This window comes from Nicotiana attenuata, unplaced genomic scaffold (genome assembly GCF_001879085.1).
Source record: "Nicotiana attenuata strain UT unplaced genomic scaffold, NIATTr2, whole genome shotgun sequence".
Classification (NCBI taxonomy): domain Eukaryota; kingdom Viridiplantae; phylum Streptophyta; class Magnoliopsida; order Solanales; family Solanaceae; genus Nicotiana; species Nicotiana attenuata.
Window position 1 is genome coordinate 318,791 of NW_017670404.1, and position 10,277 is coordinate 329,067.

At 34.8% G+C, this 10,277-nt stretch overlaps 1 protein-coding gene and 1 long non-coding RNA gene across 2 annotated transcripts; both read left to right on the forward strand.

Moving 5' to 3' along the window:
- The first annotated feature begins 1,798 nt into the window (after positions 1-1,798).
- On the forward strand, positions 1,799-5,725 carry LOC109238938 (protein HAIKU1). The gene is made up of 2 exons (XM_019405437.1): positions 1,799-3,606; positions 5,255-5,725. The coding sequence occupies exon 1, from the start codon at positions 2,525-2,527 to the stop codon at positions 3,473-3,475; it is 951 nt and encodes a 316-aa protein (XP_019260982.1). The 5' UTR covers positions 1,799-2,524; the 3' UTR covers positions 3,476-3,606; positions 5,255-5,725.
- A 2,023-nt stretch (positions 5,726-7,748) lies between these two features.
- On the forward strand, positions 7,749-8,657 carry LOC109238939. Its single transcript, XR_002069826.1, has 2 exons — positions 7,749-7,876; positions 8,199-8,657. It is a non-coding gene; the product is annotated as an uncharacterized LOC109238939 (long non-coding RNA).
- The last annotated feature ends 1,620 nt before the right edge of the window (positions 8,658-10,277 follow it).

Genomic DNA, 10,277 nt, shown 5'->3' on the forward strand with positions numbered 1-10,277 from the left:
AATAAACAAAAGATGAATATATTAAAGGAGAACAATTTTTAAAGAATATTTTGGGTCATACCAAAAGAAAATGACTTATTTTCGGAAAACACTTCTTAAGATATTTTCAATCATACCAAAAGCAGTAACGTGTAAACAATTTCTTTAACTTTCTAAACGTCATTTATGAAAAACGTACGAAAATATCCAGATAGTTTATCAATTTAAAGTTGGAAGATTATCCAATCGATTTGTGCATCTTTGTTTTTTCTTTTCTTTTTCTATTCAACTTGTGACAAAGCGGACATTCGAACCACAATCCTTTGGTCATCATCAAACTATTCATGTGGGAAATTCTTGTGTATATACTCTATCAAGATCTTTTATATGTTTTATACTTTTATTGTTTGTTTCCTCTCAATTAACTGCCTAAAGATATGGCCATTTTTGTTGTCAATGAAAGGGTGATTTATTTAATTTTTACCCATTGCTAAACGATAATTTATGAATATTCCAAAATGACGTAACAAAAACCGTGGGAAGCTTGTTCCAGTAACTATTACATAGACCTTGTATTTTTTATTAAAAAATTTATTAAATATTTATAAATATATAACTGTAAACTCATTTATTATTGTATACTATTATTTTGTAATTATATAGAAACTCATAAACTTCAAATCATGGATCCACCTCTGGACTTGACCGCCAAAAGTCATGGTAAAACCACTTGCTATAATGGGAACATAAAAGGCTATATTTCCTTTCCCCATAATAATAGTAGTTTTTTTTTTAAACAGAAAAAAATCCATTAATCTTATACTCGTACTACAATAAAATTGCCCACACTTTTACGGTCAAAGTCAAACTTTCTACCTAAGACGTGGAAGTCTCTGACTTTTGAGCTTTGCTTGCTAATCTTTATTTTTAATATACAACAACCTACAACAATAAAATATCCACTAAAATCTCACTAATGGAGTTTGGGAAGAGTAAAGTGTACGCAGATCTTACCTCTACCCAAAAAGGATAATCTTTATTTTTAATATGTGGCCGAATAAATTATCTAAACCAAGTTTTTGGTAGATATCTAAATCTAAGTTGCCTCAATACCATTTGATACTCATATAAGATTATAGTATGATAGAAATTAAAGGAGACACACAAAGCCTAAGAAAATTAATATGTTTATTACAATGGTCTTAAACAAACAATGGCTAACAGTTTTTACACCCTTTGTATTTAAAGAATTTCCTTCTTTTACTTACATTCTCAATCATACCTTTATAAAACTTTTTAGTTCAAATAAAATTAAATTAAGGGATTAGTATCTTCTTCTTTTTTCCTTCTAAACAGGAGTACTTCCCGTTTCATTCTATGTGATGTATTTCGAAGTACGAGGGTCGAACTAATTAATGTCCGATATCAATTTAAATATAGAATTTTTAAGTTTTTTAAAATAAAATTTATATATTTAAAAATTACGTTAAAATATAAGTTATAATATTTAATAACTAAAAATAATTTAAAATATGTGCAAGAAAATAATCGAACTCTTAATTCTCTAAAAATAGAAAATGTATTATATCAAAGTTTTAGTTCTCCAAATATCTTTAACAAATTACAAATTTGTAAATTAAATTTAGTAAATGCTTCAAGTTTCAACCATACAACTCCCGTGGTTTGACTCGTCTTAATCAGTATTTTCCATTCACCTCCCACTACTAACGCAACCGGTTCGTCACTCTAATTCAACCCTATCGGGCCCACTATTGCCCCCACTGACTCCACCTTTTCTTCTTTCTATTTCTAGCAGTCTAGTGGATATTTTAAAAACCTTGAAACGCGTTATCTTCATTTTCAAACTTCAATTCCCTTTTCATTTCCTCGTTGACCGACGACAGCCACCAACTCCTCCACCACCACCACCACCACCACCACCACCCTCCGTCGTGCTCAGCTCTGAGGGTTTTCATAAGTTTGCAGTTCGCATGCTCGACGCTTTGTCCCAGTAAGCAGAACGTAATTTCTCTTCTCTGTCTCTTTCTGCTCTTATCCTTTTCAACTTTTAGGGCTTGTCTGTTTCCGGAAAATTATAGAGGGAGAAAATTGGAAGTGGGAAACTGAAAAAGTTGGATTTTTTAGGGTTGTTTGTACTCTGTGTGCTCGTTTGATCTCAAGTATTTATAAAGAAAAAAATTGAAAAATTGTTTCTTTTGGAAGAGTTCATTAATATATTGTATCTGGGAATTGAATCATTATTTGGGAAGAATAAGTTGTTTATTGAGATTTCTGCCGTTACTTTTGTGAACTAAAGCAGAAGTTTTGGCTGGAGTAGAAGCTGGTTGATGTATGGGTATCACTGTCTGATGTGATATTTCGTTAATTTCAAGTGTAGGGTTTGTTATCAAACTTGCGGAGGATCTTTTGCGGTGGTATAAGATTTGAGTTGCATTATATCATTCCTTTTTAGTTACAGTGTTGTAAAAGAGGGATTTAAAGATAAAATCTTTTGGAGTTCAGTGATTATATTGAAGTTATTGAGATGGATAATAGGAATCCAGATCATTTGGGTGTGAATAAATTTGGGAAGAATATCAAGAAGAGTCCTATACACCAGCCCAATTTCAATAATACAAGTAGTGCTAGGCCACAACCTCAGCCTCAGGTTTACAATATTAACAAGAATGATTTTCGGAGCATTGTTCAGCAACTGACAGGTTCACCGTCTCAAGAGCCTCCACCTAGACCTCCCCAGAATCCTTCAAAGCCTCAGAGCATGAGATTACAAAAGATTCGGCCACCACCTTTGACTCCAATAAATCGTCCCCAAATTCCAATCCACCCTCCTGCGCAGGTCCCAGGCTCAGCTCAATCTGCAGGAGGTGTTCCTTTCCATAACAATGTTGTGAGACCGCCTCCTCATTATGGTCAGCCGTCACCCCCTATGTTACCACCCACTCCTGGAGATGTTTGGACAAATACAGCTGAGTCTCCGATTTCAGTTTATATGCGTTATCTTCAGAATTCAATAATAGATTCTGGGCCTAGACAAGCACAATTTCAAGGTCCTGGTCATTTTCAAGCACATCCACCATCATCTGGTTTACTACCTAATCCTTCAATGCCACCTCTTCTGAATGGCCCACCTCTGCGGATGAATGGTCTTCCATCTCCTAGGATGAATGGTCCTCCTCCACCTCTTCCTTCCCCAGGAATAAATGGGCCTCCTCCTTTGCCTTCACCTACTTCTCAGTATCTTTTGCCGTCACCCACTGGCTTCTTGAACTTGTTATCTCCCCGGTCCCCTTATCCATTGCTTTCTCCGGGTATGCAGCATCCTCCACCACTGACACCAAATTTCTCCTTCTCTCCCATGGCTCAGCCTGGGATTCTAGGCCCGGGACCACAATTTCCTCCTTCTCCTGGTTATGGATTTCCTTTGTCACCTTCTGGGTTCTTTCCCATTTCAAGTCCAAGATGGAGGGATCAGTAGTGCTAGGAAGAGAGCTGCTGACTTGGATGGCTCCTTCGATCTGATTCTTTGCTTTGAGTTTTGTCATGGTGGCATATCTTCTCCAAATTGAAGCCTTGTCCCTGTGGATATGCAGTGTGTACTAGCAAAATGTAAGAGATCCTTTCTGAAACTGTTTATAATTTTTCTTTGTTGTTCTTAACAAAAATTTCAAATTTTGACTCTTTGAGTTTAGAGTTTGTAGTAGATGTATCTCTTTATTCGCGTAGCACTTTGAGCATGGTAGTATATTTAGCAACTCAACTGGATAGTTGAAAAGGTCTGTAGCTTGTTAGCTGATGGTTTATTGAATTCTATATGTAGCAGGAAGTTCTTTTATTCTTGTAATATCACCTTTGGAATCACATATTTTGGCTTTTGTTAATCTTCTTCCTCTCATGTAGATTAATTATCTGCTCGTTGTGTCATTTTTGTGCAATATCATAATCCTTTCTGCCCTACACAACTATGTTTATATGCCTCTTCCAGATTTTTGCTTTTCATATGGTCTTCTCCACAAAGTCTGGGGAGGGAGTCGTTTGGTTGGATGTTGTAGTTGAAATAATATCTATGTTGAACTCCATATTAAAAGTACAATATCTTGTTGCTATTTCTAGTCCCTATCCCCGCATAAAATGTGATGCTGTTCTATACCCAATTTAATATGGAGTAACACACATATTAGCAATTTAGCAATATAAGTTTAAGAGCTCGCAAATGACAGAAATGTCGTTTAATTAACTAATTAATTAATTATAGTTAACCATCTCTTACTCATTATCTCTCATTTGTTTCTGATAGTGTTTGTAGCATTGATCTTAAAGTTATAAAAAGGTAAGTATTTTTTGCTTGATAATTAAAAAGATGATTATTTTGTATATTACTCTTAATCACATATGATAATAAGACTAAATGTTAAATTGGAGAAAGCAATTTAAATTCTCCTAGGGTATTTTTGGAACAAACCTTGAGGCTTAAGCTAAACACATACTTACGATTATATATCATGTTATATCCAAGTTTTAGTACGATTAACCAAATATCCAATAACAAGTCAAACAATTCAATGATTATTATTACGTGTATTACAATCCCTATATATAATTTATCTGCGAAAATGACCCAACACTGCATACCTTTCTTTGCAAGATGGTAATGAGAAGGGAAGGCAGAAGAATAGAAGGGAAAAGGAAGGTTGGGCCTTATACATCACTTAAAAAGAAGGATAAAAAAAAACAAAAAAGAATGGATGGCTGTACCAGATTGACATAATAATGAGAAACAGAGTTTGAAATTGAATCATGCTTTATTTTCTGATTTTTCCTTTAAAATGTTTAATCAAGCAATTCACATTGGTAGAGAAAATGTGGGATTGTGCTTGTGAATCTGGAATTTTTTTCCTGGTGCATTATTCACTCAAGAATGTGAATTCTTGATATTCTGATTGGTTGAGTTGCACAGTTTCCCGAGTACATTCACATTTGGTTGATTGATACTTGATAGGTAAAATAGGTAGAACTACTATGTTTATACTCTTAGGAGAAAAGATGATACAGAGGGGTTGGAGGTGGAAAGGGTGACAGATAACAGATTCAAAATTTTATCATTGTCAGCTGGCACTGGAACCTCAAAGCATTGAGCTAGTTTTTGACAGTTCTACTTCTCCAGTCACCAGATCTGAGTAGTAGCAAATGCAGTTTTTTAGTTCCATTTAGTATAGAACATCTATTTAATCATATTAAATGAACACTTTGGTTATAGGGAAGCACTGGATATTCTTATTCTTGTCCGAAGTCACTCTGGCAACGATGCTTTTACATGTGTCCAGCTTATAAATCGGAATGATATCCCCTTGTACACTATGGGTCTGTATGTCAAATGTAGGTACCACATGTATATCACCATTTTGGACTAGCTGAAGAAAAATCTAGCACATGGTTGTCAGTTATTTCATTTTACTTGGAAGCTCATTTATGATACTGAAAAGCAAACAGACGATGGTTGATGATGCTTGAGGCAAATAGAGTTTAGGAACACTGTTAAGACCTAAAACATTTCACATTTGCATAAGCTGGTGAAGTATGAGCCATGGAAAAGCTATTCTGAGAGTGCAAAAATTCATCTCTAAAGGGTGAGAATTTTCATAATGTAAACATGACAGCTCAATATTGTTATGATCTTTCTGGAGCTTATCTTTATTTGTGCAATAGACTCTTACTACCTTCGATCTAATACATTGTGTTCGTATACTCTGCACAGATACATGTGTTATCATACGTATACAGTAGTTTCAGAGTTTTTGTTTCATCTCTTTAGCATTTTTAGGATACAAATTGCAGTAATTTGCTCATGGGATACTGTAATAGCTTGTTACTGTCCCAATGCTTGCCTGTATCTAGCCGCTTGAACTTTTATACATTGTTTTGAGTCTCTGTTTGCGGCTATTGTTGGCTGCCTCGTTTATGTGGGTGATATTCTTGTCTATGCATGTTCTTATCTTTCAGTTAAATGTTAATATCACTGTTTAATAGCTGCTAGTCTTTAGTATCTGGTTGCTTCATCCTGTAGAGATAGCTATTGATAGAAATATAGCCCAGGTTCAGACTCTATTGAATGAACTTTTGGCTTTATGTTGGCGGAATTTACCACTGTCCAGCCCATAGAATGCGTTCCCATTGCAGAGGTTGTTAGGATACCGAGTTGTTTACTCCTAGTTGCGTTAAAATAAATGTTTTTTTTAGGTCTATTACTTGTGTGATCCACACACAACAGTTAAAAGGCAAATGCAGTGTCATGACTTTATCCTCAACTTGGTGGTAGCTGCCAAACTTGTTTGCTGAGTGCTTTCCTCATTGCAAATGTTTGTTTGCATCTGCTGGAAGTAAAAAGGTGTTCGGCTGAATTATAATGCAAATCTAAAAACTTAGCAGTACAACACTCTAGAAAATAAATAAATTAAGATATGCTTTTAATGTGTGAAATCACGGGTATGAAATTCAGAAATCTCTTTGTTACTGTTGTCCAGTTTGACCGTTTTCACTGAGAAATTGAAATAAACCCTCATGAAAGAAGCCTACGAATCCAACTCTACCCGGTTCACTGAGTGGCCTCCTTTTGATCTTCCACTCCTTCTTTTTTTTCTTTTTTCCTTCTTTTTTTTCGGGTTTTTTCTATTTTCGGGCAACGTGGATCCAAAAACTTTTCAACACATTTATCAACAAGTCCTAACGTAAGAGGCCAAGTTGGAGGAAGTATCAAGATGTAGTGATCACTGAGATCTATACCATAAACTACGCATGTAATGCATATGATCTTCTAAGTTTCAACTGAGTTAAGTTAAAACTAACAAGAACTTGGCGTTGATTAAGTTAGCTTGTTATCTCTTTAATAAATGATACTATTAATATTGAAAGTGATGGACTTTGTACCCCCGAGGGACATCCGGTGTTGCGTTAGGTCTCCAAGTAGTAAGAGGTGTCAGCTTCGGTTCAACACGAAAGAGCTTTCAATTATTATTTCTCTGTTTGAATGTATGAAATAATGCAGTTTAATACAGAGACAAAAATCTGTATAAACTGACGGGAAGTGTGAAAATTCACGTACTTAAATTATGTCGGTTATATGAGCTTAAGAAACACTGAAACATTTGGTTATACCTCAAGTTCGTGGGTGTAATTCACGCTTGAAGAGGTAAGTGTTAATTTTGTGTCGAGTTAAAATCTACAAAATGTGTATCTTACATGAAAGAATTCTTGTAATTAGGGTAGAAGGATAGTAAGTAGTCAAGCGTGTCTTTTGTATAGTATTAGGACTATTCTTATATTTTCTTATTCCTAGATTTTTACCTCTACTTGTTTCTTTCCTCTTTGGTTATCTTATCTTCTTACATTACTGTTACTGCTTATGTTACTGCTTCCTTTTGTTATTTTCCTTGAGTTGAGGATCTATCGGGAACAACATATCTATCTTCCCTAAGGTATGCATATACACTATCCTTCCCATATCGCACTTGGGAAATTTTACTGGGTTTGTTGTTGTTGTTATCTAGAAAAAATCAAAATCTGTGATGCCCACCCACATGCCAATGAGAGGACCTGGCGGGAAGCTCCACTAAAGGGGTGCTCATCTACTGGACTTATCGTCCTTTTTTCTTGAATAAAGTTGATTCAACTTCGTACCTAATATAACTTTAAAGACAAGTTGTAAATTAGATAAGGAGAAATATAGCGGAGAAGAGGCCTATAAATTCATTGCTTTGTATGAAGCAAAAAATTGCACTGCAATAACTCATAATTCTCTCATCTTTCATCCGTCTTAGTAATACTGTTGTCATGGCTCGCAATTCTGCTCTCTATTTCACTGTTGCACTTATGGTGATGTCTGGTAAATGATCTTTTAATTTTCTACCCCTCACTCTTTTTTTTATTTGCTACGTAGATTTACATATATAGAAAGCGAGTTTTTGAACAACGATAAATTGTCTCATTGTGACCTATAAGCCACGGGTTCGAGCCGTGAAAGTAGTCACTAATGCTTGCATTAGAGTAGACGGTCTACATCACACCCTTGAGGTGTGACCGAACTACCATTTTATATAAATTTGCATATATAATTAATTATATATGGATAATCTTTTATACGGTCGAGCAACAATATATAACATACTGATTTTAAGACACTAATTATTATTTTTGATGGATTGCAGTTTATTTGGCTCATTCTCCAAAAGTGAGAATAGTTGCCGGGAGAGACGTGTCAACGACTATAACAGAACTCAAATCAAAATTAAGTGATCCTATCCTAATGGGTGGTTGCGGTGGATACTGCAGGCAGGCAAGTGATTGCTTTGATAGGAGGTGTCCCCGTTGTTACTACGATGTTATTAAACTAACATACGGTTGCCGCTAAATGATCATTGGCCAACACAATATATGAAGTCTGTTGCTTCTCAATATGAGTAGCTTTTTGTGTGGTTGATCGACTTTGCTTTTGTGTGTTTTCCTTTTTACCTTTCAGTTTTCTTTTTCTATGGAAAACAATAAAACGACTAAGTTCTGCTTCTACCTAGACTAGATCAGAACAATGTCGAATGTAACATCAAGATGGGTTGTGTTGGCCTACAAATATTACTGCTATATATCTACTTTTAATTTCAAGATTAAGATATGCTTTGAATGGGTGTAAAATCTCGAGTTTCAAAATCAGAAATCTCATTGTCAATGTTGTCCGGTTTGCCTACAAATCCAGCTCTACCCAAACCCAAAATCTGACATCTGGCCCGTGATAGATTTTAATAAAGGGCTCGACACACAGAGAGCCAATATTGCTTGTATTTATAGGATGATGATAAGTATAGGAAAACTTACACAAATGTCCCAAATAAATTTCAACTTACCAACCTCTAGCTATTAGTCATAGATTTACCAAAACTAGCCACCAAAAATTGAAAAACCAAATAATAGGGTTCTTTCTCTCAAAGATTCACATGCAAAAACCACCTTCCATATTTTTAAGCGTGATTAGCAACATTAGATACAAGACGGAAAGGAAATTTCATGGACGGGGTAACAAATAAGGTGATGAAATACAAAAATCTATACAATATTCCAAAAATCTAAACAAAAAAGGAACTTTTTCAATGGGTATAGTTGAAATTCATTGAAAATATATAGATAAGTCAATATACAAAATTTGAGGAAGATTGGAGGTGATTTGGACTGGTTTGTATCAAAATTCGTAATTAAATCGAGTTCAAAAAAGTCTTCTGCACCACATGTATCAAACATGTATCACACACACAGGTATACATGGATATACATGTGATACACAATTGATACATATGTGATACACACGTGTGATGACACATATCATTTTTTTTCATGTTCAGCTTTTACTTCGAATTTTCAATTCAAACCACCTCAAAACTTCACCAAATCATCCCAAAACTGAGATTCAAGCTCCTTAAGTTGTGCCCAATCTATTCTAATAACACCCACTCAAAACAAAGCAAAAATTTGATATTTTTTGCTACAAATAGCTAATTGGCTAATTAGACTAATATTAGTAATATTTTATCAATTGGCCAATTTTTGTAATGAGCTACTTATAAATGGACATAGCTGGTAATTTCCCTAAGTATATCACCTACAAGGATAAGTATTAAAAGTCAATCACATATATGGGATATTACAAATATTAGATGAATCCTTAGAGTCCTAAACAGATTGTCACGTAAGAAGCTGAACTAAGATGAGGATAAACCCTTTGTGAAAACTGAGTTGGCACATATTGAACAACAAGATCCCCTTGAGCACACTACTAGAAATCTGGGAAAATTCGACCGTGGCATATCGATCAACGTTGGTCGGTCAACAAAAGCGAACAAAAAATCGTCCAAAACGGACGTAAACTACCAAAAAAACATTTTACATTTTTTTTAAATTACATATCGACCGAAATCGGTCGGTATATTGGTCAAATATTTGACCGCAATGGTCAGACTTGCTTAGTCAAAGCACTTTTTTGATTACCGACCAACATTGGTCGACAATGTGGGCCGACAGTTTTAAATTTTAATACTTATATTATTATTTAAAATATTTTATAAAAATTTATAGTTGAATATACCGACCAAAGTCGGTCGATTATTACAGGAGAAGATTTTACCGACCAACTTTGATCGGTAGATATAATTTCTGAAATATAACCGACCATCTTCGGTCGGTTCATAGGTCAAACATGGTCAAACTTTTGAATCACATTACAATTTACTATCTAAAAAATA

Bases quoted from the DNA above. Each gene is read 5' to 3' on its own strand.
- LOC109238938 (XM_019405437.1), top strand. From the start codon at position 2,525: ATGGATAATAGGAATCCAGATCATTTGGGTGTGAATAAATTTGGGAAG.